This window comes from Capra hircus, chromosome 10 (assembly GCF_001704415.2).
Source record: "Capra hircus breed San Clemente chromosome 10, ASM170441v1, whole genome shotgun sequence".
Classification (NCBI taxonomy): domain Eukaryota; kingdom Metazoa; phylum Chordata; class Mammalia; order Artiodactyla; family Bovidae; genus Capra; species Capra hircus.
The window spans coordinates 59,890,084-59,905,651 of NC_030817.1; the positions used below are offsets into that span (position 1 = coordinate 59,890,084).

The 15,568-nt window shown below is 39.7% G+C and overlaps 1 protein-coding gene across 1 annotated transcript in view; it reads left to right on the plus strand.

Moving 5' to 3' along the window:
- Window positions 243–15,568, plus strand: part of SOS2 (SOS Ras/Rho guanine nucleotide exchange factor 2) — a 101,574-nt gene continuing 86,248 nt past the window's right edge. The window contains exon 1 of the mRNA XM_018054371.1: window positions 243–975. Coding sequence (XP_017909860.1) covers window positions 889–975 — 87 coding nt within the window. The 5' untranslated portion in view covers window positions 243–888. The remainder of the gene's footprint in view (window positions 976–15,568) is intronic.

Genomic DNA, 15,568 nt, shown 5'->3' on the forward strand with positions numbered 1-15,568 from the left:
CTGAGGCTTGAGGAATGGCATCGAGTCAGGATTGTCGCGGGAAAGAGTGTGTAAAACGCAGTCGGGGAGCTAGGGAGTGTTTCTGAAACTGGCTCGCAGAGAGCGCCCTGGAGACGCGCACTCCCGAGGGAAGGCCCCCGAGCCCAGCCGGCGCCTCGGCCAGCTCTGCGGCGCGCATGCTCCGTGAGGGGCTGCTCCAGCTACTCTGGTTAATGAGCGCGCGGCGGAGGGGGCGGGCCGAGCCGCGGCTGCTGGGACCTGAGCTTGGCGGCGGCCCTGGGGCGCTGTGCGCTGCTGCTGAAGGGGCGGCGGCGGCCGGCACTGTGCACGCAGGAGTGTGGCTTGCTCGCCCGACGCGCACGCCCGGTCGGTCCCCAGGGCCCTCTGGAGGTGACTCGGGCGGCCCGGGCAGAGCAGCGTTGCCGGTTGGGAGGGCGGAGATGAGGCGATGAGGACACGAGCTGCCGCCGCCTCTGTCCGCCTACTACGGCCGTAGTGGGAGTCGGGGCGGGGGCGAGGCCAGCTGTACCCCCGCCGGGCTGCGAACCCAGACAAAGGAGGAGCAGCAGCCTGAGAAGCGGGCCAGAGCCACCGGGAAAGAAGGCCGCCGCTTTAGTCGCAGCCGAGGGCCGCTCGGGCTCACGGGCCGCCGCGCTTCCCCTGAGGACGCTGCGCGAGGCGAGGTCTCGGGGCCGAGGAAGCCGCCCCCGGAGCCCCCGCCCGCCCGCCGGCGCCGCCTCCGAGCCGCCTCGGCCGTAGCCGCGGCCCGGGCGGGAGGCGGCGGCGGCCGGTGAGGCTAGGCGGCCCGCGCCCTGCCTGTCAGATCACCGGCCCGGCCCGTTTCGGCCCGCGGGCCGCCCCCGATGCGGAGGCGCTGCCGCCGGGGCCATGCAGCAGGCGCCGCAGCCTTACGAGTTCTACAGCGAAGAGAACAGTCCGAAATGGCGGGGACTGTTGGTCTCGGCCCTGCGGAAGGTCAGTGCTGGTGCCCGGGCGGCCTCGGGGCCCGAGGGAGGTGCCGGGGCCGAGGCAGGCGGGCGGGGCGCGAGCCACGGCCCGAGCCGCGGCCCCTTGGACGCTCTAACGGGGAGCTGCACGCCTTCCCCGCGCTCGGCGCCGGAGGGCCCAGCGCTTTCTCTCCGGCCGGCGACGAGGGGCTTGTGATTGCCTTTGCGTCCCAAAGGACGTTTTCTCAAGTTATTGCCTGGCCCCGGAAGGAAGGTTTTGTTATGATCATAAAACTGGATTTCATGTTGCAGTCGTTTCGTCAGGCGACTTCCGCCGTTGACCAATTTGTTGTCCTCGGGCTGGATTCGGGCAAGAGAAAGTCCCGCTGGTATTTAGACAGTTTCTAAAACAAAAGCACGTTTCTAGGCCGAGTAATCACTTTTAATTAAATTCTTTGGGACTGTTCCCTTAGGCAGTTTGAAGGGTGAAGGGTGTCCACTCACTTAAGAGGTTGTAATTTTTTTTTTTTTTTGGTGATGGATGTGTTTCTCGATTGAGAAATGTCAGTGAGCCATGATATTGATTTTACAATTCTTGAGGTCAATTTAAAGTGCCTCCACCCTTCCTGCCATAGGCGTCCCCCTGTTTAGGATAGATTTCCCCTGTAAAATTTGGTCATTTTCTTCACTGAGTGCAATTTATTACTTAGAATCATTTTAAGGGAATGAAAAACTCTCAGCTCATAAAAAATCAATCTTTTTAGTTTGGGTACATCGCTAGGGTGCATCTGTCCTGTAGATGATGTCAGTTTTCCTCTGAATTTAGTTAATAATGGTACTATTTTTTTAATATGTAATAATCATAGATTTTTATAGTAAAGCCTTTTGGAAGGTCAAGACGTTTAAAGAGTGTAAATGGGGGCAGAAGAAGATAAACATACTGAGCATGGGCTTTCCTTGCCATTGATACAGATGTAGTCCCTATTACCTTTTGTGCAAAATAACCAAATGTAAATTTTAAAATAATAAGGAATAAATGTTAATTTAAACTACTACTCCGGAAAATAAATCTTCATACATTAAATTTCTCTAAGTGAAAAGAAGTAGTAGTATTTTGAAGTAAAAAACATTCTCTCACGTATTCAAGTTTCAGATTTGCCGTTTTTTCACGATTCTTAGGAAGAGGTATTGCCTTCCTTGGGCCAAACATTGTGTAATATTTTTTAAAGAATTTGGTGGAGGTGGTTAAGAGCAGCTAGACAGTTATCATTTCGCAGGTATTTTAGGTGTGAAAGTATTACATTGACCTTCCTTCCGTGGGCAACCCGATTCTATAAGGAGAGGGAAGGAAATGGCAACTGTGCTGCTGAGTGGTGATAATGAACACTGGCCTGAGTTAAAAGCAAAGAGGGAAATGCTTAGATAGTGATTGAACCTTCTACCACATAGACAGAAATGTGAATGCAGTTATCAGGTAGGCCTATGTTGTTGGCAGTGTAGGTCTCTTACTAGTATTTTCTGGTAGCAAATAGAATTTGAGTATGTGTTGCATAACTTATTCAATAGGTAGCTTTGACCCTAATAATCTTTCATGCACAGATACAGATTTATATCTTCAGGTTAGTCTGGAAATAAACCCAGGGTAGCATCCGATCCTAGTTCTTTGCTTTGAGTCTGTTATTTTGCATTTATATGTTGTGCTTGTTTTCTTGGTTCTCAGATGCCTTGTAGCTCTCTATTGCCTTATTGCACAGTTCTTGTATGTCCTTTGCTTATGGAATATATACAGCTAAGGAAATCTGGCCTTTTGAGCTGAATTAAAAAAGCAATTTTTATTTAACTTATTACATTACTGCTTTTCTAGAATTGAGGTATATTCCCATGGAACGCATTTTTTTTTTAATGTTTTTGCAAATTTTTTGATGTTTGTAATTCCAGATTATATCCACTTTTGTGGTCGTGCAGCACGTAGGTTTATAGTGCTTGCTAGATTTGTAGTTCTTGAGGAGTTCAAGGTTCACTCTTTGCAGGATGAGTTAAATTCTGGTCTGTACTTGGCACACGTGTCCTTGTACAGTGAGAATTCCTGCTACTTAGGTAGAGGCTCTGTCTTCACATTCAAGGCATCTAGAACATGGCTTCCTTCTTCCAGCTGACCAGATTATTGCAAACACTACTAGGATTAATACTAATAGTAAAAGCAGCAATAGTATTAGACTACTAAGACTTTTCTCCTCTGGTGGATGTTGCCATCAAACATGTGGGAGCTAGTTTCATTAACATTTGTTGAACACATTGTAGGTACTTGGCCCCAAACTGGATCCTAAGAATACAAACATGAATAAAATCAAGATGCCTTGCTCTAAAATGTTTACCACATAGACTGAAAATTCTAAACTTTGAGGTTTTGGTTTATGTAGAACTCAAAAGTTCTGTAAGAAATATCTGTGTGTGAAAAGAACAAGGTTGTTTTATTAGTTCTGTTAGTTCACTTGTGCATCTTGAGGGAACCTTCAAAACAGTTAAAATATAATTTTCTGAAAGGTAAAATCAAAACTCTTATGCCAGTATGAATGAAAATGTATCAGTGATTTTGATTCAATTTATTACTTAATTTATTACTTATGAGATGCTAAAAGCCACTTCATATGAAAACTGGAGGAGGTTTTCCTATTTATAGGAAACTTAAAAGAATCTCAAGGTAAGATTGTTGGATTGGACACAAAAGTAGTTAATATCCTACAGGAACATAAGCAGTAAGTTTGGGGTTATCTTCCTGCTGATTAGATTTTGCATCTGTGCCGGACAAAAATCTGTTTAAGTTAATCTTACCCGTTTGTAAAATAGCTCAGTCAGTAGTAATCAAGCATAGTGTTGGACTGAAGAACAGTAAGTTATCTCTTTTGCTTATTTTCAGGTTTTCCTGATTTTTCTGAAAACCATACATATATTTGATAAAGTTACTATACTGACTTTGAAAATGGAAGAGATTCTTTTAAACCAACATTAAATATTCATTTCACTATGGAGAAATATGAACATTGAGAAATAGATTTAAGGAAAAATAATTTTGGAAATAGAAATGTGTTGTTCTTTAACTCTTTGTTTTATTGTGCTTTTGTTCTTTACCTGTTAAAATAGAACTTCACTTAGGGCATTTAAATACATAGAGAACTACAAAGGGTAGAGCAATATGACACTACTAATGGATAATATGTGCATTGTTAACATTACTGCTGAATTATGTATCTTACCTAAAAAAAGCCAGAGACGTAATTGCCCTCATTACTACTCCTCAAGAACATTGAAGCTATCATATTACTTGGGGGAAAAAAGAGTGTGGGATATATTTGTAAATGCAGCTTATTACCTGTGTCTTTGAAATGCCTGTGGTACTTTGTGCATGTGTTGTTTGAATCGTATGCTAAGAAAAATCAGTGTAAACATTCTGCATATGGGGAAACATGCCTTAAAATAATTTTAGCAGGTTTTTTAGTCTCTGATATTTCCCTTGTAGATGCCTTTTCTGTAGAATATTATTCACCAGGCTAGCCACAGAGAAGAAAATTTTCTTATTATCTGTCATTACAAATGTCACAGAAAGCTAGAAAGAATCAGTAAACTTACCTTGTTCCTGAGTCTAACTTAATTCAGGTTTAATATTGACCTTCTGCTTCAACCATTATAGTTTACTCTTGGATATCTGTTAAAATTCAGGAGATGTGAGAGAATGTTTGAGTTAATTAATGGCAGTCAGTGCTTGGGGTGGGGGTGGAAGAGAAGGTTGAAGGTTTTGATTCAGAAATGCCTTTGTACTAATATCTCTTGGAACTGTTTTAGAAGATTGCACTGGATCTTTCCTGGGACCCAGAAGAAAACCATGGGAGTTCTTTGAGAAAATGAAATTGGTATCATTGTCAGAAGGTCAAGGAAGGCTTCTTTAAGGAAGTAACATTAGTGCTGACTTCTGGAGAATGTATGTAAATATTTGTTGAGTGCCTCATACGTGCCAGGCAATATCCTTGATACTGAGGTTGTAGTAAGGCCCTGCTCTCATTAAAAACATCTATTCTCTTAATAAATGACTGTAGCAGAGATGCCTGGGGAGAGACAGACAGTAAAGAGGTAAACAATTATTTGGAAAGTCAATAGGAATTAACAAAGAAAGGGGGAGAAAAGATTGGAGCTGTAGGGTAAGGTAGGACCATGACTTTAGGAACTGAGTGAAAGGAGTTGAGCAAGTTGAGACTCTTACATAGACTCAGGTTAAGGTCTCTCCTGAGAATAGAAAATCCTGTAGGGTTATTTATGTAACAAATTAATTAGATTAACTTGATCAAACTTGCTTTTTTGAAGAGATCACTCCAGCTAAAAGGAAGAGGAGAAACTATGATTTTGTGACATGAGGCCTATTCGGGATTTCCTAAAGCCACTGAGTATAACAGTGAATGTAACTCTAGGGAGTCATTTGGAATTATTCCAAACTAATAATGACCCAAACTGACCCAAGGGGTTCAGCCAGAACTGGATGAGCATTAGGAATGCATTTTAGCTTGCTGCATTTAGCTTCCTGTCAGCCATGATTTAGTAGTCTTCTGTTTTCAGTTTAATTTTGGTGTGGTGTATTTGGAGCAATAATATTCCATTAAAGTGTTTTATGCTGAGTATCCAAAGCATTACCTGTGTTACCACTTGACATAAATCAAATATATATCTTTTATATTAATCAGGGCCTTTCTTTCAGCGGAGCAGTAGTTTGATTATATCCTCTGTTAGCCTGCATATTTGAATCAGGAAAGAATTTTAATGGAACTAATGGATTTAGCGTTATCTCATGTAGTCACGTTAAAAATTAACAACCTAAAATTCTTTTCCTTTTTTTACATAAGAGCACATAGTAAGTAGAAACTTTTTAAATGTGTAAAGTGTTATATACTTCACATTTTAATATGTAGAGAGGAAGCAACAATGAAAATAACATCAAGATCAAGATGAGAGCATTAGTATTATCTCTGGGTAAAAGTAAAGTAAAAGTAAATGAAAAGTAAAAGTAAAGTTTTCATTACCCAGTTTTCTAAATAAAAACACTTTGTAAACTCAAATACTACCTCTTACTTATGTAGCACTTTGTAATTTTTGCTTAAATGACCCGTTAGCAACATTTCATCGTTGATCTTTTTCTCCTTCTTTTCCTCATTTGGCTGCTGGGACACCAACCTCTGATGGTTTTCTCCCTCTCTGACTATATTCCTCCTAGTTCTTCACCATTGTTTATCTCCTCATCTTCCCTACTATAATGCATCATCCTGACCTCCCTGGAGCTTAGTCTTTGAATTTCTGTTTCTATTTACAATAGGTTTCTTGAGATCCCACCCAGCCTCATTGCTTCACATATCATCTCTATCTGATGGGTTCCAATATATATTTCTGGCTCAGAGCTCCCTCCTGATCTTGGATATCTAGTTTCTTAACACTTCCACGAAGATGTGTGATAGGCATCTCAACCGATACTGAGCTCCTTCTCTTCCCCTGAAAATTTGCTCCTTTTGTAATATTTCCCACATTAGTAAATGGCTACTTCCTCATTCTAGTTGCTCAAAATACTGAGTTATTCTTGAATTCTGTCTTTTTTATAACCAATATCTGATGTGTCAGCAAATCTTTTTAGCTCTACTTCACACTATAACAATATTCAGTCACCATTTCTTACTCTTCCACTTCTACCTTCTGGGAACACTCTAGGACTATTAAAGTAGCCTCTTAACTGGTCTCCTCTCTTCTCCCCTTGTCCCAACACATAGTCTTTTCTCAGCACATAGAGGTAAGTGGGATCATGTCATTCCTTTGTTCAAAACTTGTTCAGTGCTTCTCAGAATAAAAGTCAAAAGTCCTCTCAGCCTGCTATGCCCTCTACAGCCTGGTGTTGCCCCACTTCCCCCTTAACCTCACTGATCTCATTTACTGCTGTCCTTTTTTCGCTCTGCTCCTGCCGCACACTGGCTTCCTGGTACCTCCAACTCAGACATGTTCTAGTCTCAGGGCTTTGTACCAGGTGTTTCTTCTGCCTGGAACAACCTTCCTGCAGATAAAAACATGAGTGGCCCTTTTACCTCCAATAAGTCTTCAGACAAAGATCTTGAAGAGTCTTCTTGGAGCCTGTCTAAACTTCTGCAACTCCTATTTACTGGAAATTCCTATGTAAATGTTAACAGCATGTCCCAATTCAAGCTTATTATCATCTTCCATAAACCGATGTCTCCAGTATAAATGATCTCATACTCATTTCTCAGGCTAGAAGCCTAGTTGTCATCTGTTCTTTCATCTCCAGGTTCATGTCTAATCAACACCCAGTCTTGATTCTTTTCTCCTAAAAGGAGCTTTCTAACTTTTTTTTTTTCTTTGTACTCCAAAAGAATTTTGAAGATTTTATACATTTTTATGTTGACATCTAAAAATGTTCATCTTTAAGCTTAGTTTCAGAGGATATATTGAGTTGGCTCAAAAGTTCATTTGGTTTTCTGTAAGTTGACTTTGTTGTTCAGTTGCTAAATCTTGTCTAACATCTGACTCTTTCCCGACCCAGGGATCGAACCCGCAGGCAGATTCTTTACTGCTGAACCACTCAGGAAGATCTGTGGTGGCTTTAGTAGTGTGCTTAGTTGTCTTTAACTTCAGTTGACACAGTTTTGTGACAGCTGTTATATCAGTGTGCGTTTTAAAACCTTACCAAAACCAGATAATTTTTGTGTAGCCATTTTAGTGTTCAGTGTTTAAGGCTTTCCTGGTGGCACAGATAGTAGAGAATCCACCTGCAATGCTGGAGACCTGGATTTGATCCCTGTTTGGGAAGATCCCCTCGAGAAGGGAACAGCTACCCACTCCAGTATTCCTGCCTGGAGAATTCCACGGACAGAGGAGCCTGGAGGGCTACAGTCCATGGAGTCGCAAAGAGTCAGACATGACTGAGCGACTTTCACTTAGTGTTGAAGGTGGAAGAAAAAGCAACATTTTGTCATATTATGCTTTACTATTTCAAGAAAGGGCTTCCCTGATGGCTCAGATGGTGACGAATCTGCCTGCAGTGCGGGAGGCCTGGGTTCAATCTCTGGGTTGGGAAGATCCCCTGGAGAAGGGAACAGTACCCACCCCAGTATTCAGGCCTGGAAAATTCCATGGACAGAAGAGCCTGGCAGGCTACAGTCCATGGGGTCGCAAAGAATCGGACATGACTGAGGTATTTTCACTTCGTTTCAAGAAAGGCAAAAACACAATTGGAACACAAAAATAGATTTGTGTTATATGAAGAAGGGGCTGTGACTGATTGAATATGTCAGAAGTGGTTAGTGAAATTTCATGTTGGAGGTTTCTGACAGGATGATGCTCCATGGTTGGGTAGACCAGTTGAAGTTGATAGTGATTAAGTCAAGACGTTAACTGAGAACAGTCAACATTATACCATGCAGGAGATAGCCAGCATACTAAAAATATCCAAATCAAGCATTGAAAATCATTTGTACCAGCTTGGTTATGTTCATCACTTTTATGTTTGGGTTCCACATAAGTTAAGCAAAAACCTTCTCAACCATATTTCTGCATATGATTCTCTACTTAAATGAAGATATTCCATTTTTAAAACAAATCGTGACAGGCAATGAAAAGTGGCTACTGAGCAATAATGAACAATGGAACAGATCATGGGGCAAGTGAAATGAACCACTGCCAACCACACCAAAGGCTGGTCTTGACTTACAGAAGGCAGTGCTGTGTATATGGTAGGATTGGTGAGAGTCCTCTATTATGAGCTCCTTCTGGAAAACCAAACGGTTAATGCCAAGCACTGCTTCCAATGAGGCCAACTGAAAGCAGCACTGGATGAAAAGTGTCTGAAATTAGTCAACAGAAAATGTATAATCTTCCAACAAGATAACACAAGACCACATGTTTCTGTGATGACCAGGCAAAAGCTGTTACAGCTTGACTAGCTAGTCCTGATACATGCTCCGTATTCATCAGATATTGCACCATCAGATTTCCATTTATTTTAGTCTTTATAAAATTCTCCTAATGGAAATAAATTTCAGTTCCCTGGAAAACTGTAAAAGGCACCTGAAACAAGTTTTTTGCTCAAAAAGATAAAATGTTTTGGGTGGATGGAATTATGAAGTTGCCTGAAAAATGGCAGAAGTTTGTGAAACAGAATTGTTGAATACATTGCTTAATAAATTCTCGGTGAAAATGAAAGATGTGTGTTTTTATTTTAAAACCAAAGGAATTTTTTGGCCAACTCAGTAGTTTGTTTTCTAAGTACAGATGTTGTAAAATAAAACATTTACATTAGTGTTTTAATACCCAATGAAACCTAAGTACCATAAAATTTGATACACACCATTCATCCTTTTAATATATATATTATGACAACGTGCTTTCTTTTAGGTTAAGTTATTGGCTTTCCCATGTGGCTCAGTGATAAAGAATCAGCCTGCCAGTGCAGAAGATGCAGGTTCCATCCCTGGGTCGGGAAGATCCCCTGGAGAGGCAATGGCAACCCACTCCAGTATTCTTGCCTGGAGAATTCCATGGACAGAAGAGCCTGTGGGCTACAGTCCATGCGGTTACAAAGAGTCAGACACGACTTAGAGACTGAGCACCTACTTTAGTAGTACATAGTTGCTCAAAAGAACATAAACGTTACGAATTTCTGTTGTGTGTGTGCTAAGTTGCTTCAGTTGTGTCTGACTCTTTTCGAGCCTATGGATTGTAACATTCCAGGCTTCTCTGTCCATGGGATTCTCCAGGTGAGAATACTAGAGTGGGTTGCCATGCCCTTCTGTTTCCACATAACAAATTTTCAAATACTTGGTGGCTTAATACAACACATATTTATTATCCTACAGTTACTGTTAGAAGTCCAGACATGGCCTAGCTGGATTCTCTATTTTGGGTCCTATAGGCTGAAATCAAGGTTTTGGCTTTAGCTGCAGGCTCATCTGAGGTTGAGATCCTCTTCCAAGTTTATGTGGTTATTGGCAGAATTCATTTCCTTCAGTTGCCTGTCTGAGGTCCTCAGCTCCCAGAGGTTGCTGCCATTTCTTCTCTGTGGTCCTGCCTGTAATAAGTCAGTTTACTACTTCGAGGCAAACAGGACTGCATCTGCTGCTGTTTCTTGTCTCACACTCCAGACCCTTTTTTAAAAGGACTCACCTGATTTAGGTCAGGCCCACCTAGGATAATCTGTTTCGATTAACTCAAAGTCAGCTTAATTACTGACCTTAGTCACCTTTGCTGTATACAGTAATAGTACAGGAGTAGTGTGTCATCATATTCACAGGTCCTGCCCACGTTCAAGGTGAGAGGGGTGTACAGGGTGTGTAAACCAGGGATCGGAATCTTGGGAGCCAGGTACCTTAGAATTCTGCCTACCACGCTCATTCATCTTATGGAAAATATCCCCCATAACCTACTTAGAAAGGTCAGTTTAGTTGTCAAGCCAACCTGCCTATCATATTTATCTTCTTTCAGACCAAGTCTGACTTAATTTTTCAATTCAGATGAATGCGTTAATACTTGTTATGTGCCAGCCGTTTCACTTCTGAATTCTGATTGTAAGATAGAAAGATAAGGTGTGAAAACTTGCTTTAAATTGTTTCTCTTGACTGAAATAAGATGATGTTGGCTGTATTTAGTATTTTTTTAAAGATGCTTTCTTTCCTTTGTTCTCATGAGTCTCCTCATTTATAGTGTATTTTTTTTACTCTAGGCTAGGGGATGAAAGAAGCAAGATTAAATGAGAAATATTTATCATTTAAATGGGAAGTATTTATCATCGTCTCTTTGTTTTGTGTCATAGAATTTATTATTTATTGCTCTGCAGAACAGTAACGAGATTCAAGATAAGAGATCTGCCTTTCTTCAGTTAAGTGGGAGGAAGCCAGTTGTGGAGAGATGGGAAAGGAGAATCTGCATTATTTACTCCTTGAGTGCAGGCACCTTGCAGGCAGATCTTCTTTAAGAAAGAGTACATATGGTAGTTTTGGCAGGATGCCGAAGGATATGAGTATTTGACCCAGGGAGTCTTAAAGTTTGACTGAATAAAATATACTTAGTGACCTTTTCCCCAGGCCACAGGAAAAAGAGCCAATATTAATTTTATTTTTTTCTAAGTTGTTCTTAATTCTGTGGTACCTGCTGCAGTTTATTTGCTAACAAATAGTGCAAGTTTGTAAACTAAATGAACAAGAGATACAGAGGTTTTACAAGGAGGTTTTTCTATTCTGTACCATTGATCTGTTTTCTTGTTTTAAAAAAATTCTATTTATTTGGCCATCAGCGTGTGGGATCTTAGTTCCCCAACCAGGGATTGAACCAGTGTCCCCTGTAATGGAAACACTGAGCCTAACCACTTGACCTCCAGGGAAATCCCTTTTTTCCTATCTTTATGTCAGTCTACCACTCTATTATAATTATTACACCTTTATTAAAAGTTTTTGGAATCAGGTAGGTTTAGCCTTCTGACCTTTTTCCCCCACAGTTGTTTTGGTTATTCTAGGACCTTTGCATTTCCATAGAAATTTTAAAATTAGCCTGTCAATTTCTACCCACCCACCAAGAAAAACACCCTGCTGGAATTTTGATTGGGATTATGTTGAATTTATAGATTATTTGAGGAAAATTGAAATCTTAACAGTATTGAGTCTTTGAACCCACAAAGTTTGTATTTTGATTTATTTAGATTTTTAAACATTTGTATCAGCAATATTTTGCAGTTGTTAATGTACATCTTTAGGGTAAAATCTGCTTTTTCTTTTTAAATTGAATTTTAACTCTTATAACAAAACTTTCAGTATTTTTAATTGATGTTTGAGCCACTGTATCCTTGCAGAAATTTTGGCAATGAAATAAAGAATTTGGCATGAATAAATACACAGACTGTGTATCCGAGGGATTTATTTCTATATTGTTCAGTTCAGTTGCTCAGCCATGTCCCACTCTGTGACACCATGAATTGTAGCACACCAGGCCTCCCTGTTCATCACCAACTCCCGGAGTTCACTCAAACCCATATCAGTCCAGTCAGTGATGCCATCCAGCCATCTCATCCTCTGTTGTCCCCTTCTCCTCCAGCCCCCAATCCCTCTCAGCATCAGGGTCTTTTCCAATGAGTCAACTCTTCGCATGAGGTGGCCAAGGTATTGGAGTTTCAGCTTTAGCATCACTCCTTCCAATGAACACCCAGGACTGATCTCCTTTAGGATGGACTGGTTGGATCTCCTTGCAGTCCAAGGGACTCTCAAGAATCTTCTCCAACACCATAGTTCAAAAGCATCAATTCATTGGCGCTCAGCCTTCTTCACAGTCCAACTCTCACATCCATACATGACCACAGGAAAAACCATAGCCTTGACTAGATGGACCTTAGTCGGCAAAGTAATGTCTCTGCTTTTGAATATGCTATCTAAGTTGGTCATAACTTTTCTTCCAAGGAGTAAGCGTCTTTTCATTTCATGGATGAAATCACCATCTGCAGTGATTTTGGAGCCCCCAAAATAAAGGCTGACACTGTTTCCACTGTTTCCCCGTCTATTTCCTATGAAGTGATGGGACCGGATGCCATGATCTGCGTTTTCTGAATTGAGCTTTAAGCCAACTTTTTCACTCTCCTGTTTGACTTTCATCAAGAGGCTTTTTAGTTCCTCTTCACTTTCTGCCATACCCTAAATGCAAATGTTAGTTGATTGAACAGTTTGCACTAGCAAGATTTTTTTATTTGATTCTGAGTATGGGAAACTGAAAATATATATGTATTAGGAAATAACATTTCTGAAATTTGTCAGATGTAGGGTTTATCAATTTAAAAAGTTAAGTTTAATGCTTTTATATGTGTCTACACAGAAATCTAGCAGTATGATTTTTCTGTTTACAGTGTATGTGTAAGGAAAGATCTTTTGGCAATTTGAAAATATGGTGTAACGGGGATACAGGTCTGACTTGTTAATCTACTGTTAAAGACTGAAAATTATTTTAATTGCTCTTTTTTCTGCCTAGTCTTTCAGAAAAATATGAAAAGTGAGTTTGAGTGAGTTTGTTCTGATGTGGTAATTTTATATTTACTCTCTCAGGGTGCTGAGATAGTAAATACTGTGGTATTGCAAAGTACGGTTATCTTTTGTTGTCCTTTTGATGTCCTTTTTAGTATTTATAGCTAGGATTTTAAGATTTTATATTGTTTTTATGACTTTTCGTCTTTACAATTTAGTGAGTTTAGCATAAGAAACTCAGATGCTCAGTGTTAAGGCTACTTTTCAGGTTACTTACTGAAATCATAATCATGGAAAAAATATGTATCCCAGTTAGACATTATCTTAATTCTCATGCATAGTCATTTGTACTGAATGGGGCTGTTGGCTTTTGTGGAAGAATGTTATAAGAAACAGTCTTATGGACTTTTTTAAGCTAAACTTCCAATATAAATGTTTATTTTATACGTATATTTATACGTGTTTATACATATATTTTAAATGTCTGTTCTGTTGATATAATAGAAATATATGGTAGAGTGTAATTAAGTTTCCTCTTGGCATGTAACAGGAAATATTTATTTCTCCCAAATCTATTTTGAATTTCCAAAAAAAATGTAATGCCAGGTTTTTTGGATGGTAGTCCTATATGGATTTCCAGCTGCCTTAGTTAAGCTCTTCTCATCCAGACTTTGTTATTGGTTATTGTCTCCAGCTTCATGTGTCCTTTCTCTGTCTCACTTCCCCACTTCAAATTATGTTTCTTTGTAAGTTTGTTTTTATCAAAATTATTCATGGAAATGAAAAGATAACTAGCTCTATAAGGCTTGTTAGGAAAAACAGCAGTATCTCCTCACTATTCACAACAGTTTTTGCTTCCTAGATGCAGTCCCTTTAATTTTTCAAAGTGATCTATTTCAGTATTCTGTATCTCTAAGAAAAGAAAAGTGCTTCTGCTCTATTGACCTTTCTGTTTTGGGCAGTATCTGTTGGCTTCCTACTATGGAAGGTAAGGTTTTAATATCTTTTGTGCACACACACACACATATGTATATATTCTCCCCTCCAACCACACATAGATTTACCACATGTACATACTTCCTGTCTCCCCTCCCCCTCCATGCTTCTATCTTAATGTTGGTTGGATCAATATTCAGAGTTTATAGTATTATTACTGTACATAATGACCATATACTATATGTTACTTATAGTTAAACCCCTTTTTCTTTCTTTCAGCATTTTACTGAAGTTAATAATTATCTTGTGTTCTTGTTTATGTATTTTCTATGTATTTATCAATTTAAGCTCAAACTCCCTACCAGTTGTCTAAATATCCTCTGGAGAGTTTTAGATCCACCAGATACTCTGTTAATTTCATCTTCCTGAGATAGTTTCTTTCAGAGTCTCTTGGTCTGCTCTGATCGGACTGGCGACCTTTATGCTCGTTTTACAGATCTCATAATTTTTCTTCACTTCATCCTAGGCATTCCTTTGGCTTTTCTTTTGCATCGGTTCCTTTGTTTCTTATATCCCATATTTTCCTCTATCTTGATTTGTATGCTTTTTTATTGTGGTACAGACTATAAAGCTCAACGAAAAAGAGCATGTGAGAGTAAAATTTTTGGCCATGTTAGATCCAAGCATGTCTTCATTATACCTTAACATTTGATTGATAATTTGTTAAGATCTTGTTAAAGGTTGGAAGTTATTGCCTTCCAACTTCTAGTATTATTGTTGAAATCTGGAGCTGATTTAATGTTGTCTACTTTGTGCATGACGTGTTTTCTCCCTCTACTCTGAACTTGTAAGATATTCTCTATATCTCCAGGCGTTCTGACATTTTCATTTCTTTCATTAAGATGGGAACTAGGAGGGCCCTTAATGATTTAATATATTGATAATTTCACCCCTTGATTTTCTGTTTGCTTGATGGTGATTTTCTTTTTAAAACTTTATCTGTGGTGAAATGTAAATGTGCTAGCAAATGCATAAAACATAAGCATACAATTTAAGGAACTCTTAATTAACCATCACCCAGGTGAGAAAATAGCACATTTTAAACATTTTTCTCAAGAGAACTCTCCAGAAAGTAACCAGTAGTCATCACTACTTTCCTTTATAGTTTTATCATCTAAGCATGTGTTCTTAAACACCGCAGCTTAATTTTATCTGATCTTGAACTTTGTGAATGAAATTTGTTTCTGTTCTTTTTATCTGTCTTCTTTCTGCCAACATTATTTTGAAGATATATCCACATTTTGTGGAGCTGTCTTTACTCATGTTTTGTTTTTTGCTGTATATACATTCCATTGTGTGAATATGCCACAATTTATCTATCATACTCTAGATAGGTATTTGAATTTGCCTTTCTAATTTGAAGGTATACCAATAACGTTTTTTTCTGAACCTTTTTGTTCATGTATTCTGTAAATATTTGTGCTTATTTCTCTAGAATAGTGCTGTCCAAATGAAATATAATATTAGCCACGTATGTAATCTGAAGTTTTCTCATAGTCATGTTAGGGCTTCTCAGGTGGTGCAGTGGTAAAGAATCTGCCTGTCAGAACAGGAGATGCGGGTTCAGTCCTTGAATCGGGAAGATCCCCT